The sequence below is a fragment of the Phycodurus eques genome, chromosome 2, assembly GCF_024500275.1.
Source record: "Phycodurus eques isolate BA_2022a chromosome 2, UOR_Pequ_1.1, whole genome shotgun sequence".
NCBI classification, from domain to species: Eukaryota; Metazoa; Chordata; class Actinopteri; order Syngnathiformes; family Syngnathidae; genus Phycodurus; species Phycodurus eques.
The window spans coordinates 8,218,562-8,239,691 of NC_084526.1; the positions used below are offsets into that span (position 1 = coordinate 8,218,562).

The 21,130-nt window shown below is 42.3% G+C and overlaps 2 protein-coding genes across 2 annotated transcripts in view; one reads left to right on the top strand and one right to left on the bottom strand.

The window, feature by feature from the left end:
• The first annotated feature begins 8,606 nt into the window (after nt 1-8,606).
• Nucleotides 8,607-15,888, top strand: gins2 (GINS complex subunit 2). Its single transcript, XM_061701195.1, has 5 exons — nt 8,607-8,743; nt 8,862-8,976; nt 13,471-13,570; nt 13,670-13,796; nt 15,572-15,888. Exons 1-5 carry the CDS (start codon nt 8,654-8,656, stop codon nt 15,698-15,700), a joined length of 561 nt encoding a protein of 186 aa, XP_061557179.1. The 5' UTR covers nt 8,607-8,653; the 3' UTR covers nt 15,701-15,888.
• A 1,255-nt stretch (nt 15,889-17,143) lies between these two features.
• gse1b (Gse1 coiled-coil protein b) overlaps nt 17,144-21,130 on the bottom strand; it is a 199,574-nt gene continuing 195,587 nt past the window's right edge. Inside the window, exons 15-17 of the mRNA XM_061665999.1 lie at nt 19,116-19,454; nt 18,676-18,779; nt 17,144-18,531 (exon numbers count right to left, since the gene is read on the bottom strand). Of these exons, the coding sequence (XP_061521983.1) occupies nt 18,391-18,531; nt 18,676-18,779; nt 19,116-19,454 (584 nt within the window). The 3' untranslated portion in view covers nt 17,144-18,390. The remainder of the gene's footprint in view (nt 18,532-18,675; nt 18,780-19,115; nt 19,455-21,130) is intronic.

Genomic DNA, 21,130 nt, shown 5'->3' on the forward strand with positions numbered 1-21,130 from the left:
CACCTGGTGCCGTTCACACGTTCATCAGAACTAAAAGACAGCAGATGTTTCTAGAAGGACAGTTAATCATTTATGTCTTCATTATCAAATGAAGCACTGAGGGATTTTTTTTTTTTACCTCCAACCAAAGTAGAGTTATGAATTGAATTGACTTTTGATTTGTTCAGCATGTCATGTGTCAGCCTCACAGTTCCGAGGACCGGGGTTCTATCCCCGGCCCCGCCTGTGTGGAGTTTGCATGTTCTCCACGTGCCTGCGTGGCTTTTCTCCGGGCACTCCGGTTTCCTCCCACATCCCAAAAACATGCATTCATTGGAGACTCTAAATTGCCCGTTGGTGTGACTGTGAGTGCGAATGGTTGTTTGTTTGTATGTGTCCCACCTCCTGCCCGATGACAGCTGGTATAGGCTCCAGCACGCCTGCGACCCTTGTGAGGAGAAGCGGTTCAGAAAATGGATGGATGGATGGATGGATGTCATTGTGAAGTATTATAGACGTATGTCAGAATCAGAATCATCTTTATTTGCCAAGTATGTCCAAAAAAACACACAAGGAATTTGTCTTCGGTAGTTGGAGCCGCTCTAGTACGACAACAGACAGTCAATTGACAGAGAACACTTTGGAGACATAAAGACATTGACAAAAAAAAAAAAACAGTCACTGAGCAATAAAGGGTTCCTAGTTGTCTGGTAATGCCGGTACATTTTTTAAAATTATTATTATTATTTTTTACAATTGTGCAAAAGATGCAGCATCCTCTAGCACTTAGAGCAAGCAGTTTGAATGACTAATATTGCAATAGTCCGGTGCAATGACCATGGTGCAAAGGGCGCCGAGACTTCAAGGACTGTATGCAGTTTAAAGTGATGAGTAGTTCGATAATCTGGGACAATGTTGATTGTGCAAATGTTGCAGATACTCCTCAAGCAGTGTGCAAATGGAGCAGATGCTACTCTGGCATGAGTGGCCAGTATTGGTCAACAACAGATATGCAAATAGTGCAGCGTGTTGAGACTACTACAGTGAGTGCACAAGTAATATATAATTGGCCCCACAGAAATGTGACAACAAACTCAAGTCAAAAAATTGCCAGCATGTTGTCATGGAATTTTAGGTTAGCTGTTTAAGAAGTTGATCGTTGGAATGTCTGCTAGTTCTAGTTTGCATTGATCGGTAGCGCCCACCTGAGGGAAACGACAACTGCGGCTGTCTTTTCCTGCAAGCCAGAGTTTTACAGTTCCTTAATTGCTCCAGATTAGTTTTTTTCCCACTTCACTAAACTGGTGGCAGCTTTGAAGCTGTCTTAAATTTCACTCAACAGCACGAAGCAAAAAAAAAAAAAATAATAAGCCAACGGCGGCTCATAAATCAAGGTAATTATTTGTTTGAATGAGTTAAAAAAAAATTAAAAAAAATTTTATGACTCCTCATCACCGGATGAGAAGTCATAACAAGCGTGCACAAGCCTACGATGTCATCAAATGTGAGCAACAGAGAAGGGTTTTTACTTGAGTGTGCGACATCACTTGGTCCTGATGTTGAAAGCTGGGGACGAGGAAGAGCAGGACAAAGACGAGGGCAAGGTAAAGGAGGCCAGGTGGGAGGAGGAAAAGTAGTAGGAGGACAAGTAGGAGGGGCCCGACAAGTACGACAGGTAGGACAAGGAGGCAGATGGCTCTTGGCTGTACAACAGATTTGAAAATGAGAGCGCACATCTGAAGACATGCAAAGCAAGCAAGCGTTGATGACTTTTGGACCTTTTTTACAGATGAAAGACCTGTCTCTGTAATGGCAGGAGCAGTCGTTGAGCTTTCCATCGCCTCTCAGTTCAACGCAGTCGTCAGGTTGTTGAGTTCGCCTTTATTCCATGGGAGGAAGTCCTGTGCATCACATCAGAAATGTGACTTCAGTGTGTCGTTTTCAGGATGCTTTTCTCACAACATAATCTTTTTGGAATATTACAAGTTCATTCTGGCAAAATGACTTCATTTTCATAATTAAAACAACATAAAATGACCAGTTTGTTCACATTGTCCTTTCATTCTTGTCAAATGACAATGCACTTCTCTCTTCTAATTTTTTGTTTTGGTCATTTTTTTCCCCCTCATCATTAAAACTGATTTTATTCCCAAATTCCAACATCATTCTTGTAATGCAACGGCCTAATCATTGCTTCAAAGGATTTTTTTCAGTTTAAATTACTTTTTGAATGATAGAATTTCAGTACTCATCGTCAGCATCCCAAGAAATGAACAGACCTTTCGAGTGATGGTAACAATGACCGCCGTACAGCTCCCACCCGTTGCTCACATCGCACTGTGGCTCCCGACTGGCTGTAAACATATTTTAGGGATTAGTCTAACACGTGGCATGTTCTTGTTCTTCATAAAACCGGGTCTCCATATCAGCATGAGGTTCTCCGTGAGGCGTCTTCTGAACAAGACTCAGGAAGTCTGCCATTGTCCCCTGGGCGCCCATTTTAGTGTCACTTTGGCCATTTCGTGGTTGCCCTCCACATTGTATTCCGTTGCTAAATAATTGCAACTCTCTCTTGACAATAGATCATTTGACCAATTATTTCATTGTATACATGCATCCAATTGAATACATACATTTTAATGCACCAATTAAAGCAAAATAGCAACAATCCAAATTGACAAGACAGCTGCTCATGAAGCACGACGATAAAGGTCCATCCATCCATCCATTCTCAACACCGCTTATCCTGGATAGGGTCGCTGGAGCCTATCTCAGATGGCTTGGGGCGAAAGGCGGACTACACCCTGAACTGGTCGCCAGTCAGTCGCAGTGATAAAGGTCACACCACACAACTTTTAAAGTCCAATGCATGCACTATTCAAGCATTGCTTTAAAAAATGGGACGGCGTGGCTGGGGAGGGTGAAGTCTGGGCTTCCCTGCTAAAGCTACTGCCCCCACAACCCGACCACAGACCCAAGGCTTTTACTGTGAAACTCTGGGTAATTTTAGCAATTCGGAATAGTTCACGGGATGGCTTGAATGAGGTGAACACAAAGTTGGAATGGTTCAAATTGATCGAGGAACGTGGAAACGAGGTCAATATATAAAAATGTCTAATTGCAGGCTTTTATTTTCAAGATCTAGGGAATTTTAGCAATTGGGAATGTTCACAGGATGGCTTGAATGAAATGAACAAGTTGAAGTTGGAATGGTTCAAATTGGTTGAGAAATCAGAAAACTGGAGGTAATCATGTAAAAATGTTGAATTTCAGGCTCTTATTTTGAAAATCTACAGAATTTTATCAATTGGGAATAGTTCACAGGATGAATGAAATGTGCTGAACACAAAGTTGGATTGGTTCAAATCGGTCGAGGAATGTCAAACTGGAGGTAAATATTTAAAATGAATTTCAGACTTTTATTTTTAAAATCTAAAACATTTTAGGAATTGGTTATAGATCACTGGATGGACACCAAGTTGGAACCGTTCGAATTGGTCAAGAAATTTGGAAATTGGACGGAAAAATTTATACATTTTCAATTTCAGGCTTTTATTTTGAAAATCTTGGGAATTTTAGCAATTGGTAACAGTTCCTGGGATGGCTTGAATGAGCTGAACATGAAGTTGAAATGCTTCTAATCAGTTCAGAACTAGGGAAACTGTAGGTAACTGTGTGAACATTTTGAATTTCAGGCTTTTACTTTGAAAATATGGATAATTTTAACAATTTGGAATAGTTCATCATAGTGGCGTGAATGAACTGAACACAATGTTGGAATGGTTCGAATCAGTTGAGGAATGTTGAAGGAGAGAACAATGGGAACATTAAATGTAGGTGAAAACTGTGAAATTTTGGTCATGAGGGAATTTGGGGAAAGTAGAAAATATTTTGTAGATGGAATGGTTTGAATTGGTCAGGGAATGTTGGGGGAAGGAGCTTCCCTGAATTGCTCAGTCATTCACAAGCAAAGATGGGGCGAGGTTCACCTCTTTGTGAACAAGTGCATGAGAAAATCAACATTGAAAAAGGGGGTTGATGGTCCACACGGATCTGATCCTTCCCGTCATTTCTCAAGTGCATCTGAACAATCAGCCTCAAGGATGATGGGATTACAAGGTGTGTGTCATTACAAGGTCAATACGATCACGTCCTCCCCTCTCCCCCCCTGACAGCCTCGGTAAAAAAAAAACTTATGTGGTCTTGATAATCATAGTCTATTTCTCTTGTAGTTCAAAAAGTATGATCATCTCAGATTAACATAAAAAATATACTGTATATTGTGAGGTTTCTGTGGAAAATGTCCCTTACATAGGGTTAATATTGGAAATAGTCAACTGCATTGCATTGAATTGCATTGAATAGTGATATTATGTCAAACTGGGTCCAGACTTTCTTTTCTACAGTCTCAGCAGCTGACCATTGTTGTACATTGTGTCACTTGTTAACCCTAAATAGGGTTAACAAAGTGGGGTTCTAGTTAATCGAGTTGGAATGTTGAGCGACATGACAGGCTGTTGAAGTTACCTCACTGAGGTACACTATACCGATATCGGAGAGCGGTAAGGGGGTCATTCCTGATTTCAATATACTGTACTCACAAGACTGACAAAAAAAATGCAATGACAAAATGTCAACCTCAATGGGCCTACTACCTCTTTTTTTCTTGGAAAATACACACACAACAGGAAGGCCAGTGCCCAAATTTGAACTCATCACCTCTATACTGTACGGTAGATGTGCTAACCACTCGATCTCCGTGCAACCCAGTATACTACAGTACACTACAAATGTACATGGAGATGGAGGAGACATCACAGCAGCAGCTGTAATAGTCGCTCTTCGCAGAAGATAAAGCATATGTGCCTGCGAGCATTGTTATATTGTTTGTAGGCAATGTTGCTCCACCATTTATGTTCAAATACCCATTGCTTAAAAGGATATAACACTATGTCATTTCCCAGTGCGGGTTAGCATTAGCATTAAGCTAGCAGACTTAGAGACAAAACAATGTGGTTGTTTTAAACATCCCCTTCCGTCAACATTTAATTGTTTTTATAATCTTTTATCAGGTTTGCAAGATAACTTGGATGTAAAATGCCCAGAAGTTCTGCCGGAGGTGGGAGTTGAAACTCCTTCTGACAGGGGATTCTGCCAGACGTTCCCAGCAGACCCTCACAATGCGTTTGGGCCTGCCAGGTCGGACCAGCATCTTCCCCACCATTTGAGTCAACTCACCACCAGGTGGTGATCAGTTGACAGCTCCGCCCCTCTCTTCACCCGAGTCTCCAAGACATGCGGCCCCAAGTCGGATGACACGACCACAAAGTCGATCATCAAACTGCGACCTAGTGTGTCCTGGTGCCAGGTTCCCCCCCCACCCCCAAGGACTCCAAAAAGGGTGGGTACTCTGAACTGCTGTTAGGTGCATAGGCACAAACAACAGTCAGGACCTGTCCCCCCACTCAAAGGCGGAGGTAGGCTACCCTCTCGTCCACCGGGGTGAACCCCAATGTACAGGCGTCGAGCCGGGGGGGCAATAAATATACCCACAGCTGCTCGGCGCCTCTCATCGTGGGCCACTCCAGAATGGAAGAGAGTCCAATCCCTCTCAAGAGGACTGGTACCAGAGTCCAAGCCGTGTGTGGAGGCGAGCCCCACTATATCTAGTTGGAACTTCTCGACCTCAGACACCAGCTCGGGCTCCTTTTCTGCCAGAGAGGTGACATTCCACGTGCCTAGAGCCAGTTTCTGTAGCCGGGGATCGGATCGCCAAGGTCCCTGCCTTCGGCCCCCGCCAAGCTCGCACTGCACCCGACCCATATGGCCCCTCCCACAGGTGGTGAACCTGTTGTTCAGTCATTAGTCCTATTTTAAAGAAACAAAAACAAACAAAAAAAACAAAACAATATTTCACAAATTCTGCCAGGGTATGTAAACTGTACATAACATATATGTAGTCATACGTACACCTGCCATATTGGAATGAAAGTGTAGGCTACACCTTTTTTATAATCACTAGGAGGCAGTGACATATTAGAATGAAAGTGCACACCTTTCTCATAACCTCTAGGTGACGAAGGCATTTTGGAATGAAAGTGTACAGCTTTTTCATAACCACTAGATGGTGGCATACATGTGAAAGTTGTTTTTCCATTTGCCCCTATACCTATGTATAATGCACACTTTTTGGGGAAAGAAATGTGTATTATACACAAGAAATTACAGTACCACGTGAGCTCAGTAACACTTCAGAAAAACATTGTCCCTTACCATGCAAAGTGAAAGCCATATATCAACAACACTCAGAAAACAACAAATAATACTAATAACGTTTTTGTTGTTTTCTTCTGTTAAAATTACTTTCTCAAATATTAGGATTTAATTCTCAGAAAATTCCAAAGTAATTCTTGTTACATTTTCATCTTTTTCTTGTCATCACACCACATCTTATTTCTTGTTAAAAGACGACTTGTTGGGAAAATGCCGTAAAAGATCAGCATACCAAATTTTGTAAGTCAGAAAGAAAAGGCATATCTTCCACCTTGTTATTTTCAGTTCCACCCATGCGTCCCAGTATGGCGAACGCTTCAAGCCATCTTTGGGAAAGAAGAACATCAGCTTTAGCACAAACACAGAAGCCAAACTCGATGGATTTTGTGAAGCATTATGGCATCATTCCTAGCATTGTCAGTAATCCCCAAGCGGCAACCTTGGTGCTCACCAATCAAAAACTTAAACTCATCTTCTGAGTGGAAGCTGGCCAGCATCCCACCAAGTTTTGAGCAGATGTCTCGAGAAACAATAGCAATGATCATCGTACGGCTGCCAGCCGTTGCTCACATCGCACTGTGGCTCTTGATTGGCTGAAAACTATACAATATGACCCACAACAAAAATACATTTGACACCCATGCCTAACACGATACTCTATGCAGTACTAGTAACCTAACACGTTACTATTTCCTGACAAGTAATCAGGTTAAAGTTCACTTTTTCAAGCCATACTAAATTATTATTTTATGAGTCACACAAGGTAAACAGAGACTCTTTGGCTTGCAAAAGAAGACACCAACAACTTATACACATGCAGCTGGTAAACCACCTGGTAACTTGCAATATACACCAAACATGACCAAGATGCCAGTGTTTGTCATACAATCCGCAGTCAGGGTTTAATGAAATAAAATTGCGGGGAAGTGTTCCACCGTTGCTCCACTATTTTGGTCATTTTCCTTAGAAAAACGTCTTTAAAAGGCTCTAAATATCTGTGTTCATGACTGGTGCTGCTTGTTTATTTTTCACATACCCTGTAATATTTACCTGCCATGTTAAACACATAATCATTTGTGGGTTGATTATTATGTAGCGTCGGCAATCCCAGTTTGCCTCACGGCTCAGGTTGTACAGTAAATAGTTTCCATTTAGCAGCCCCCCCCCCTCCAAAAAAATCCATTACCACCCTAAAGTCCCAATGACTCAGCAGTCTAAACCCTGACTCTGTGCTTCATTTATCCACCTACTATTCAATCTGTCAGCGCAATAATCCATACTCCATCCATGTGCAATACTACTATACATAGATTTAAAAAAAACATTCGTAATCTTCTAGTCTTCTTCTAATCTTCTTCTAGTTATCTTTTGTTGTACAATAAATATCTTATATTTCTTTTATTTCTTATTTCTTTTATTGTTTTTTTAAAATACTATACATACATGTTTGCACTGGAGAAGGAGCTGCACTTTCAATCCCATTGTATGTATATAGTAACAAGAAAAGGCATTCTATTCTATTAATTATGTGATAACTGTATGTTTTTATAAAGTATAATATTATAATGTGCTAATTTTCCTCATTAAAACACAAAACATTGTTTTGTTTTTGTTTTTTGGGAGGCTGGGACAGATTAAAGGCATTTCCATTCATTTCAATGAATGCAGAAAGATGATTTGAGGTGTGAGTGTTTTGAACAAGAAGACCAATAAAGATATTTTTTGTTTAAAATTTATTTCTGAGAGTATATGTATATTATATTATATTTTTAAATCCCGTTTCAAATTTGTTTGCTGTACCGCCAAAGGCATATTGCTTGCATGACGTCCAGTAGCCAAAGGCTGAGCTGCACTGTATGTGTTTACAGAGGAAACTAGTGGGTAGAGAACAAGGAAGGAACATTTCTTGTCATTTCTTGTTACATGTTTTAGCAGATGTCTGCGACCCACCCAAAATGGACCCACAAGTTGAGAATCGCTGGAAACCTTGTGAAAACATCCATTGCAATCGATAGAACAAGAGAGAAAAAACTGATGAAACCTGTCAACAGAAAATAGATCTTCAGACAACATAGCTGTGGTCCTGCACGGTGTAGGGGTCTTCAGACCTCTTATTCCCATCAGATGGACATCTCATGAGTGAAACTGCTTCACCTGAATCAAATAGCTTCACGGAGCGGCGCACTTGCCACCTCCAATATAGCGGTGTCGTTGACGTATAACACAGACCACTAGCGACATCTTGGCACATGTCTATGCACCCATTGGTCCAATATCTGTGACGTCTAGCCAATCACGGCTGTTTGCTTCCTATGCTGTTTTTGTTCGCGGGAAAGTTTATGCTAGCAATGACAAGCTAGCCAAGTTGTCGGTTGCGTTTTGTGTCCGTCAACGAACAACTATGGACCCTTCGGAGGTCGAGTTCCTGGCCGAGAAAGAGTTGGTGAAGATCATTCCCAATTTCAATCTAGACAAGTTATATTTGATCGGGGTGAGTACGTCGGGCCGTTAATTTAACGATTACCTTCTAAATTGGAGTTAGTCAAAAACGATGGCGTCGAGTACCTTCTCGAAAGCACGGAGAGTGCATTGTGTTATTATATTCGCAGGGGGACCTGGGGCCTTTTAATCCCGGTTTGCCGCTGGATGTCCCCGTGTGGCTGGCCCTCAACCTCAAACAGAGACAGAAATGTAGAGTCGTTCCACCTGACTGGATGGATGTTGGTAAGAAAACATTTTCCAAACCTTATTGAGCCAGGGCAAACATAGGCAAAATGTCACGGCACACCACCACGACAAAACGTCACAAAAAGATATGTTTACTCAAATAATTATGCTCTCGTCTCAAATTTTCTCACAGATGTATTTATGCAGTGTGAAATCTGAGTGTGTTTAGTTCAACGCAAAGCTATGATTCTGTTGCATTCTGCCCGCCCCTAGTTAGTCTAAATCAGTGTCAAACTTTCGGCTACGTTCACCGAAATTTGATCTTGATATTTGTGGCTTAATAAGATATAAATAACAACTATTGTATTGGTGCAAATAGTTACAAGTACATGCGGAAAATATACACAAATTAATTAATTATTATCTTGTTGCAAATCATGAGCAGAATGAAAATTTGTAACACAAACCATTACAATTTCAACAGTATTGCAACTATGTTTTTTTCCCCCCATTTACACGTGCAAATTGCAGATCAAAGTGGAACTATACAAGGGGTGTCAAACGTAGATCCCGTGGGCCAGAACGGGCCATCAGTGGGTCCATTCCAGCCTGTGGGCATAGAAAACATGGTCACTGCTATATTTCCTTTCTTTAAAAAAAAAAAAAAAAAAAAAAAAAAAAAAAAGGCATGCGTTAAATATATAATTTAATATTGGATTTACATTTTCTAATATCAAACGAACTGAAGTTCATTGAAGTGTTTAGAAATATTGGTGGGGGTAAGTTCACAGGGAATGCAATTCATGATACTGGTGAAATTTCAATTGTTTTTGTCAAGAACTTTCATATTCCTCATGATTTGCAACAACAAATTTTCACAAAATAATAAATGTGCATATTTTTCAAATTTATTTGGAAAAAAAAACAAACAAAAAAAACAATGGCAAAGTGTTGCAATATTTATAGCTTATTATATTTATAAAAATAGGTATTTATTTTTTACAGAACTGTAGTGCAAAGGTGACACAGCATTTTATATGAAATAGGCTTCGTTTGCCACTGAATCTTTGCATCTTTTAGCCTTCACAAGTGCATCAATATCAGTTGTCAAACCTGAGGTCCAGCCAATTTCAGAATGTCATCAAAGTGGTTGTTTGTGCGCCCTCTACTGGACAAAATTAACAGCAACACTTACTTTTATTGAAAAAAAATAGCAGTGAATATGTTCTATCAATGCAGCCCTATGGGGGGCACAAGTCAGTGCAAACTGTAGGCCGGTCCCAAGCCCAGATAAATGCAGAGGGTTGCGTCAGGAAGGGCATCCGTCTTAAAACCTTGCCAAACAAATATGAGCGTTCATCCAAAGAATTCCATACCGGATCGGTCGTGGCCCGGGTTAACAACGTCCGCCGCCGGCGCCGTCAACCTGCGGGGCGCCGTTGGAAATTCAGCTACTGTGGGTCGAAGTCAAAGAAGAAGAAGAGGTGGAAAGCGGGTTATTCGGCAGAAAGAGAAGAGGAAAACACTGAATGTGGGGACTTTGAATGTTGGGACTATGACAGGAAAATCTCGGGAGTTGGTTGACATGATGATTAGGAGAAAGGTTGATATATTGTGTGTCCAGGAGAGCAGGTGGAAAGGCAGTAAGGCTAGTTTAGGGGCAGGGTTTAAATTATTTTACCATGGTGTAGATGGGAAGAGAAATTGAGTCGGGGTTATTTTAAAAGAAGAGTTGGCTAAGAATGTCTTGGAGGTGAAAAGCGTATCAGATCAAGTGATGAGGCTGAAATTTGAAATTGAGGGTGTTATGTGTAATGTGATTAGTGGCTATGCCCCACAGGTAGGATGTGACCTAGAGGTGAAAGAGAAATTCTGGAAGGAGCTAGATGATGTAGTTCTGAGCATCCCAGACAGAGAGAGAGTCCTAATTGGTGCAGATTGTAATGGACATGTTGGTGATGAAGAAGTGATGGGTAAGTACGGCATCCAGGAAAGGAACTTGGAGGGACAGATGGTGGTAGACTTTGCAACAAGGATGCAAATGGCGGTAGTGAACACTTTTTTCCAGAAGAGGCACGAACATAGGGTGACCTACAAGAGCGGAGGTAGAAGAACGCAGGTGGATTATGTCTTGTGCAGACGATGTAATCTGAAGGAGGTTACCAACTGTAAAGTAGTGGGAGGGGAGAGTGTGGCTAGACAGCATAGGATGGTGGTGTGTAAGATGACTCTGGTGGTGGGGAGGAAGATTAGAAAGACAAAGGCAGAGCAGAGAACCATGTGGTGGAAGCTGAGACAGGACGAGTGTTGTGCAGCTTTTCGGGAAGAGGTGAGCTTCCAGAAGACTGGACCACTGCAGCCAAGGTGATCAGAGAGGCAGGCAGGAGAGTACTTGGTGTATCTTCTGGCAGGAAAGGAGAGAAGGAGACTTGGTGGTGGAACCTCACAGTACAGGAAATCATACAAGGAAAAAGGTTAGCTAAGAAGAAGTGGGACACTGAGAGGACCGAGGAGAGGCGAAAGGAATACATTGAGATGCGACACAGGGCAAAGGTAGAGGTGGCAAAGGCCAAACAAGAGGCATATGATGACATGTATGGCAGGTTGGATACTAAAGAAGGAGAAAAGGATCGATACAGGCTGGCCAGACAGAGGGATAGAGATGGGAAGGATGTGCAGCAGGTTAGGGTGATTAAGGATAGAGATGGAAATATGTTGACTGGTGCCAGCAGTGTTCTTGCTAGATAGAAAGAATACTTTGAGGAGTTGATGAATGAGGAAAATGATAGAGAAGGGAGAGTAGAAGAGGCAAGTGTGGTGGACCAGGAAGTGGCAATGATTAGTAAGGGGGAAGTTAGAAAGGCATGAAAGAGAATGAAAAATGGAAAGGCAGTTGGTCCTGATGACATTCCTGTGGAGGTATGGAAGCATCTAGGAGAGGTGGCTGTGGAGTTTTTGACCAGCTTGTTCAATAGAATTCTAGTGCGTGAGAAGATGCCTGAGGAATGGAGGAAAAGTGTACTGGTGCCCATTTTTAAGAACAAGGGTGATGTGCAGAGCTGTGGGAACTATAGAGGAATAAAGTTGATGAGCCACACAATGAAGTTATGGGAAAGAGTAGTGGAGGCTAGACTCAGGACAGAAGTGAGTATTTGCAAGCAACAGTATGGTTTCATGCCTAGAAAGAGTACCACAGATGCATTATTTGCCTTGAGGATGTTGATGGAAAAGTACAGAGAAGGTCAGAAGGAGGAACATTGTGTCTTTGTAGAACTTGAGAAAGCCTATGATAGAGTACCCAGAGAGGAACTCTGGTACTGCATGCGGAAGTCTGGAGTGGCAGAGAAGTATGTTAGAATAATACAGGACATGTACGAGGGCAGCAGAACAGCGGTGAGGTGTGCTGTAGGTGTGACAGAGGAATTTAAGGTGGACGTGGGACTGCATCAGGGATCAGCCCTGAGCCCCTTCTTTTTTGCAGTGGTGATGGGTAGGCTGACAGATGAGGTTAGACTGGAATCCCCGTGGACCATGATGTTTGCAGATGACATTGTGGTCTGCAGTGAAAGCAGGGAGCAGGTGGAGGAACAGTTGGAAAGATGGAGGCATGCACTGGAAAGCAGAGAAATGAAGATTAGCCGAAGTAAGACAGAATATATGTGCATGAATGAGAGGGGTGGTGGGCGAAGAGTGAGGCTACAGGGAGAAGAGATAGCAAGGGTGGAGGACTTTAAATACTTGGGGTCAACCGTCCAGAGCAATGGTGAGTGTGGTCAGGAAGTGAAGAAACGGGTCCAAGCAGGTTGGAACGGGTGAAGGAAGATGTCAGCTGTGTTATGTGACAGAAGTGTCTCTGCTAGGATGAAGGGCAAAGTTTATAAAACAGTTGTGAGGCCAGCTATGATGTACGGATTAGAGACAGTGACACTGAAGAGGCGACAGGAAGCAGAGCTGGAGGTGGCGGAAATAAAGATGTTGAGGTTCGCTCTCGGAGTGACCAGGTTGGATAAAATTAGAAATGAGCTCATCAGAGGCACAGCCGAGGTTCGATGTTTTGGAGACAAAGTTAGAGAGAGCAGACTTCGATGGTTTGGACACGTCCAGAGGAGAAATAGTGAGTATATTGGTAGAAGGATGATGAGGATGGAGCTGCCAGGCAAGAGAGCTCGAGGAAGACCAAAGACAAGGTTGATGGATGTCGTGAGGGAAGACATGAGGGCAGTTGGTGTTTGAGAGGAGGATGCAGGAGATAGGCTTACATGGAAAAGGATGACGCGCTGTGGCGACCCCTAACGGGACAAGCCGAAAGGAAAAGAAGAAGATCTTCTCTATCTATCCCCATGGGCTGGATTGGACTCCCTGATCGACTGGTTCTGGCCCGTGGGCTGTAAGTGTAACACCCCTGGTCTAAATGATTGAGTGTCTTTGAATAGCAGTATAAGTTTTTTGTTTCTTAAATGTGATCACCTGCTCTGTTGCCTCATTTACACTTTTTTTTACAAATTATTTTTTATTTTTTTAAAACCTTCCTGTGGTGCCTTGACGTTTCAGAGAAACTTGAGGAGATGCGAGAGCTTGAGAGGAAAGCGGCCGCCTTCACACCTGTTCCCAGTCTGTACTACATGGAGCTGACCAAACTGCTGCTCAACCAGTAAGTCGCAAAAGAATCATCCTCGTCTCATTCAGCGAACATTCACTTCACGTCGTCTGTACCTACTAAACCCAAAAGTGCTTTGTTTGTTGTGCACAGTGCGTCTGACAACATCCCCAAAGCCGATGAGATCCGCACACTAGTCAAAGACATCTGGGACACGCGTATCGCTAAACTCCGACTCTCTGCAGACAGCTTCATCAGTCAACAGGAAGCTCATGCGAAGGTCAGAGCATCACTTGTACTTTGAGGCAGGGGGTGTTTTCCAGGACCCCCTTTGTGGTCCCCATCCAAGGAAAACCATAGAGTAAAAAACAAGATGATGGATAAGCAAATACAGGTATATTCTTGCTTTTTTCTTATTTTTTTTTTGCCAGTGTTTGACAACAAGCCTGCTAGTAAGGGGTCCCATTAGGGAGATTCCCACGTCATGACGTGTCATTGCAGTTACAGTTGGCGGCGGTTCGCCGCATGCCAAGCGATTGAGCACCGCACATCCACAGCGTGCTGCAACAGAAAAACTGCGACCCTGTATTGGGTTTTCAGTCTCAGCATACAGTTTGATGTACAGAATTATTTTATTGAACCACAAAAACAAGGCACGCTTGTCAAGGAAGTGTATTGCCACAAAGAGACGATACGGGCAAGAAGAAGGAGGAGAAAGTAAATAATAATTGATAGCTTCATTCATTGACTTCACTCGTGCATTTCAGTGACAGTAACTCTCTGTCCGCATTTCACTTTCTAGTAGGCATAGTAGGTACATTATAAATACAGTTTTGTTTTATTGTAAAATACTATACAGTGGTTCCTTGCGATAAGAGTGACCCGACTTGATTAAAAAAGTAAATAAATAAATTCCAGATACGAGCTGTTGTTCCGCTTTTTTTTTTTTTTTTTTTGCTTTCAAGCAGGCGGCACGGTGGACGACTGGTTAGAGCGTCAGCCTCACAGTTCTGAGGACCCGGGTTCAATCCCCAGCCCCGCCTGTGTGGAGTTTGCATGTTCTCCCCGTGCCTGCGTGGGTTTTCTCCGGGCACTCCGGTTTCCTCCCACATCCCAAAAACATGCATAAATTGGAGACTCTAAATTGCCGTAGGTGTGACTGTGAGTGCAAATGGTTGTTTTGTTTGTATGTGCCCTGCGATTGGCTGGCAACCAGTTCAGGGTGTACCCCGCCTCCTGCCCGATGACAGCTGGGATAGGCTCCAGCACGTGAGGACAAGCAGCTCGGAAAATGGATGGATGGATGCTTTCAAGCAAAAATTTGAGCTACAAGCGCTTCGAAAAAGTGGCTTCAAACTGTTTGTTGTGACTCCTAGTTGAAGTTTACTGCCAAACTATACATCAAACAGAGTTAAACGTGTATGGAAAAAAACATAGCTTTGCCTTAGAAAAGTCTGTTTAGCTTAATGCTGACAAACAATGCAAAACGCCATGAATGGGCTAACAATATCATCAGTGTTGCCGGGTTATAACGCCTTAAACAGCAGATATTTGAACACTAACAGAGAAGCAACACATGCAGCCAGATAATATAACAATACTCAGACATATATTCTTTATCCTCTGCGAAGAATGACAAATATTACTGCAGCTTCCAGTGGAGTAACTTGTGATCATCTCCATGTATATTCATGACTGTATTATACTGCCCCCAAGAGGCCTGGAATGGCATGTCCATTAATTTTAATGGGGAAAGATGATTTGAGTTTCGTGTGCAGTTAGGGAACTAATTCAACTTGTTTCTCGAGGCACCGCTGTATATAATTGGTATCGGTACGGGTGGGTCTCGCTTACGCTTCAAACCAGGAAAGGCTTTTTTGGGGACGGAAAGCTAATTGACATTTTTGATTGCGTGTTAGATCTGCCCGCTGTTAACCGGCGATTCAAATTTGGAATCACAGCAGAACTAGCGGTCGACACTCGGCCACTCATGAAAATGAGTTGCCGAACCATGTTGAACGTCCAGGGGCTCACTCCACTCTTCTTCATCTACAGCTGGACAACCTGACTCTGATGGAGATCAACACCATCCGGCGGTTCCTCCTCGGTTCGCTCAACTGCATGTACAGGCTGCGCTCCAATCTGCAGCCGGGATCCAGTAAGGGACAGTTTGCGGATTTTTGAGGGACGCACCTCGATGCTCCAATCGATAACGACTCGAGGAGCGCCGGGATAGTTGGACTTGTTTTTACTATCAACGTCACTCTTAGGACTTTGACGATGATGTCCTTTCCACGTGTCTGGCACAGTACATTCAGTTTAGGACCCGATACATGAATAATTGAATGTTGCATGACGTGTTCTAAATAAAAGGTGATAATAAATAGTGATTTTGTATTTTGTTCTGTTTTATGGAAAGCTATTCAAGGATTCATTCAGTATCTCTGACGAGTGAGGCAGAACTGTACTAGTTGATGTCTGTGTGAAGCAAAAGATAACGCATAGAATTTTATATCACTACTCGTACTAGTAGCACACAGTTCTCAACTAATGCACAGTTTTGCCTCACTAGTACCTTAAGATTGAGATCAAGCATAGCGAATAAAAGCTCATATGGGTTTATGGAAACATGTTTGAGCATTTATTGTAAACCAAAAAAAACAACTTAGTAAGACAAGGCCATTTGCTTATTGCACTGAATTGCCCTAATGAGGTAAAAGAGCGTACTAGTAAATGGACCCTAAGCTGCATATTAAAAGAAAGAAATGCTCAAACTACTAGTGTGCTGAATTGTCAGAACAAAGAGCATACTATGCCGTAGACCTTAAGATGGATACGAAGGATATGGAATAAATGCTCAAACGGCTTTATGAAAAGTCAATTGGAAAACTGTTTCTAGACACAGTCAGTCTACTAGTGCATTGAATTGTGTTAGAGCGAGGAGAAAGTACACTAGTACACGGATGTTAAGCTGGATATCGAATAAATGCTCCAACGGCTTTATGGAAAGCTAGCATTTATTACACACAAAAAACGGACAATTCGAAGGCGAGACCAAGGTATATGAACATTTTTGAAATATTTTATTTCCTTTTTTTGTCTGAAATCACAGCCAAATATTCATAAATACCTAATTACTACATTCAACAAAGAATATATTACATTACAATGGATTTTTTTTTTTTTTTTTTAAACAGGATTTCACAGAATCGAGAGATCCTCCGACGAGGCGGGGCTTACGCTGTGGACTGTGCCACCCTCTCGCACTCACCTGGCCCTCAAATAAATGGGCTGTGATGCTCCTGACTTTTAGTTTGGGCAAAATGAATGGACGTGAAATGTTTGAGCTACAGTTTGATTGACGAGGGTCTAAAATAAATGAGGCACTTATTCATACGCTCATAATGAGGGTGTTGTGCTTCCGTTTTGCTGATTTTCCTTCCGCACGTTATCGGGACGGACTTTAACGGTGAAATCCGCAATCCGTGCATGTGATTGGTTCCTACAAGTCTGAGTGGAGCCACAGAGGAGGCTGTAAACACATCAGTTTTTGTGTCATTTTCAGTTTATTACATGTTGGCAACGGATTGGATAATTAGGTATGATCCTTGGACATCGCAGGAAGGACACGACGGGAGTTTAGAGGCTTTTTTAGCTTTTTTTTTTTTTTTTGGGGCTAAATCATTTTGAATTTGAAATGTATTGTTTGGCACTCGGCCCTTCATGGTTGTGGAGAAAAGGCTTGGACCTGGCAAAGGGCCTGTTGCTTGATGCTATTTTGATGTGTGTGAGGAGGAGTCTTCAATAACTAGCAAGATCAGCTGGCCACTTCATGTGTGTGTGTGTGTGTGTGTATATATATATATATATATATATATATATATATATATATATATATATATTTATCAAGTCAAGCCAGTCAAGTAACAAAAACTGGCTTGTGTGCACACTTCAGTGAGAGGCAAACATTTTGTTAAGTCAGCGGAGAAGAAGCTGAAATGGACGTCACGCTATGCTGTGAATAAAAAGGTGGCAAGGGCACGCGTCGGCACCTCGGAAGGAACTTCACCTCGTAACCGCTCGCTGCCAGTGAAGATAAGATCCTGTGTTTTCTCTCAAGCTGTTCTGGCCAGCAGCAGTACAAACACTATAAGCAAGGCTGCCTTTTGCAAACACCACCCCCCCCCCTCCGAAAAAGCATAAACATATAAAAAAAAAATGGCAGGCTTTTTTTTTTTTTTTTTTACTTTTAAAAGAACAATGATTAAAATAATAAACTTACAAAAATTCTTTTAAGTCTTCATATTATGTACAATATAAGGCTGAAGCCCCTTTTTAAAATTCTTATTCTCAAATTTTCCCATTTTGAAATAAAACATTTCCTTAATTATTTCCCCCCAAAAATGTGCATTTCAACATTCTGTCCAAATTCAAATATGTCTTTGTTGTAACACAGTACCACCAGGTAGTTCTTCAGCTATTATTCATAAGTGCATGTCCAGATGGAACGCTCGCAGTGCCGCCGTCGTGACTTCACTTCCTGACTGGCCGCGAGCGTTCCTTTGGACTTTCGGAGTGTCTCTTCTCCCTCGTTGGCAGGATTGTCTGTGTTTTGGGGTGGCGGTGATGAAGAAGAGTGTGCGACAAGCAGGACTCCACCGTATCCCGGAGCCTTCGCCGGGCTCATTTAGTGGCTACGTTGGCACACGTTGGGTTATGGCGCCAATTGCCCCTTCCTTCACTCTTCTATCAGCACTTCTTCTCCACCATAGAGCCGAGTCGATTGGGATAATCTACTGTGAGTCTGAGAGGAGAAGTATCTAGGGGAAGGGGGGCATTGGATGGCGGCTTTTTTGTTTTTTGGAGGGGGGATGTCACCTGGGAGGGTAGCCCTTGTAATGTCCGCCTCTGGGCCAGTGCGTCTGTGGCAGAGTCAAACACTTCCTAAAGTGCTCCAGCTCCGCTTGCAGCTTCTCCCTTTCTACCGCCAGCTTCTGCCTCTGGGACATCAGCTCCTGCAGGGCCAGGAAGCAGAAATCAAACACAATGCTAACATTACCATTTATTAAGATTACTATATGTAGTATGAATTCCTGACATAGTTGTGGTTCACGATTCACATTTGTTTTTTTTTTGGGCTCTAAGATGCCGCGTCTTACCCCCATGGTATGCGAAAGCTGCTCAGCAGTGAGACTGAGGTTGTAGTTTTGAGCTTCCAGCCGTCGACACTGGTTCTGCAATACTTGTCGCTCCAGAGTTTGTTCTGAGAGAAAATGCAGAAAGAGGGTTTAAATTAAAAAAAAAAAAAAAAAAAAAGAAAAAAAAAAAAGGGCAGTGAACATGACAGGTGCGACCTGAAGAATAAAGCCTTTGTTAAAGTTTAAGGGAATGAAAGACAAGATCATAATAGTGGGATAATAAAGATGATAATAAAGACAAATGTGACTAGCAAGGATATTTACCTCCACCCGGTGACCAAGATGTGCTACAACAACTCATTTCGTTAGTTCATATGCAATAAACTAAACAGGAATTAAATATGATATTATAGAATGACTAAATAAATAATTAAACAAAGGGTCGAAGATAGAATTCTTACCTTCAACGTATTCCTGATAAGCTTCAAATATGGATTCAATCCCTTGCCACTTGGAAGCTGGCACCGCCTCTTCCTCCCCCTCCTCTTCGTCGTCGTCCTCCTCTGAGGCAGACAGGTCCTCCCTCGTCCCTGAGGCGTCGCGGTGGAGCGGCGCGGAGAAGTGCTGCCCGTTGGGCTGAGGCTGAGGCGTGTGCGCGTGTGCGAGAGCCGACTGATGCGTGCTCGAGTGTGACTGGGAATGCGGAGGCGGCCTGCCGGGGGCGCGCTGCAGCTCGGGAATGTTGTAATGGACAGAGGACTCCTGCAGGGGAGACGATTCGGACATCCCGGTAGCCCCGCCTGAAAGCACAATGAAGGGTTTGTAAACTTCAAAAGGAGTGGAGGGAGGGACTGATGAAAATGAGACTCTGTGTGCCCATGATTGCCATTATTTTGTTCAAGGGAGTGTTTAATACTTTCGAAAAGATAAAACAGAGAGAATATAATGATACTCGTCATAATGTCCCACAGCCGACGGTGACTTATCGAAATTAAAGTGGGCGGCAGTAATGTGAGCTCCGAGAAATAACGATAGCACTCTTTAAAAGGAATGAGCTCTTGATTCAAATAAATGTCTCTTGAGACACATTCACTGAATGAGCTAGCAAAAGTTCTTCACAGACACCAAGTCAGATGATAGGAGCCCCAGGAAAGATATGAAAATGACAATTATCGCATGACTTCACAATAGGAGCGTAAGAACTAGGACTCTTAACAGTTCATCAAAGTTAAGATTCGATTCTTATCTCGATTTCTGACCCACAGTTTGATACCTGAGTCAATTTTTTTTGTAAACAAATGAATATAATGAAGGGAATATTTTAAAATGAATTAACATAGCATTATGTTTGTTGTATTATTGTATTAAGAACAGTAAAATATTTATCATGTATAGAATAAATGCCTTTGTCAAGAGGAGACTGTGCGTGAGTGGATTTTGGCGGCCCAGTTAAATTAGTTTCGGCATTTTTTGAATCACTTTCGGAAACCACGTCCACTACGCGACTTCCATCGCTGTCCGCAAAGTTTGAATCACGGCAACTGGGCTGTTCTGAATCGAAAAGATTTTAAACTGAAGAAGCTTTTTGGATTCAAGGTGAAACGTCTTCAACAAACAGGAAACAGTCGAGTTGCCTTGATTGACGCCTTTGCAGATTACAATGACCTGGGATACAAATGACCGTCACCAGAAAAAGGAGTCACGACACGCAGTTGGATGAGGCTTCCTAAATAAATGTATCTTTAATCTAAGATGACCTTTTAACAAATAATTGACGATAATAATAATGACACTAAGTTTGGTTGCACTGTGACCTCATATGGCTGCTGTATGTGGACTGGAGACACGAGCGCTGGGAGATGGCAGGCAACACAGGTTCGTGTCTTAAAGGCCCACCGTACACTGCGCAATGCGCTCGAGCCCAATTGGACCGGACCATCGCAAAAATAAATAAATTAAATTAAATTAAATTCCCGCACATTGAGCAATTGGATTTACGGAGGCCCTGAACAGCGAGCTTGTATAGATAGGCGTTTGATGCGGCACAGCCAGTATATTGTACTTCATCACAATTATTAAACCATAAAAAGCGTTAAGGAAGAAGCGAGTTGCTGACTTCTTTGCGAAAGGATAACCGCCCGGCCCCTCCCCCTCTCCCTCCTTTTCACTTTTTCAAAAATGTATTTATTATTATTATTTTTATTTTATCAATTTATTCTTTGGGGTAAAAAGACTATGTTCAAGTAATTTTCCTTATTGTATTGTTTTTTTTCTGGTCTTGCCCTCGTTTATTTTTTGGGGGATTTCTTTTCATAAAAATAAGTACAATCATATTTAATAGTGTATGTGAACTTTTAATATTGACACCTTTGTGCCGATGTATATGTAATGCCTTACTCGTATACGCATCCAAATTATTATTATTATTTTTTTTAAAAACAGCTCACTTTCTCCCGTTCATTTGAACATACGCGGT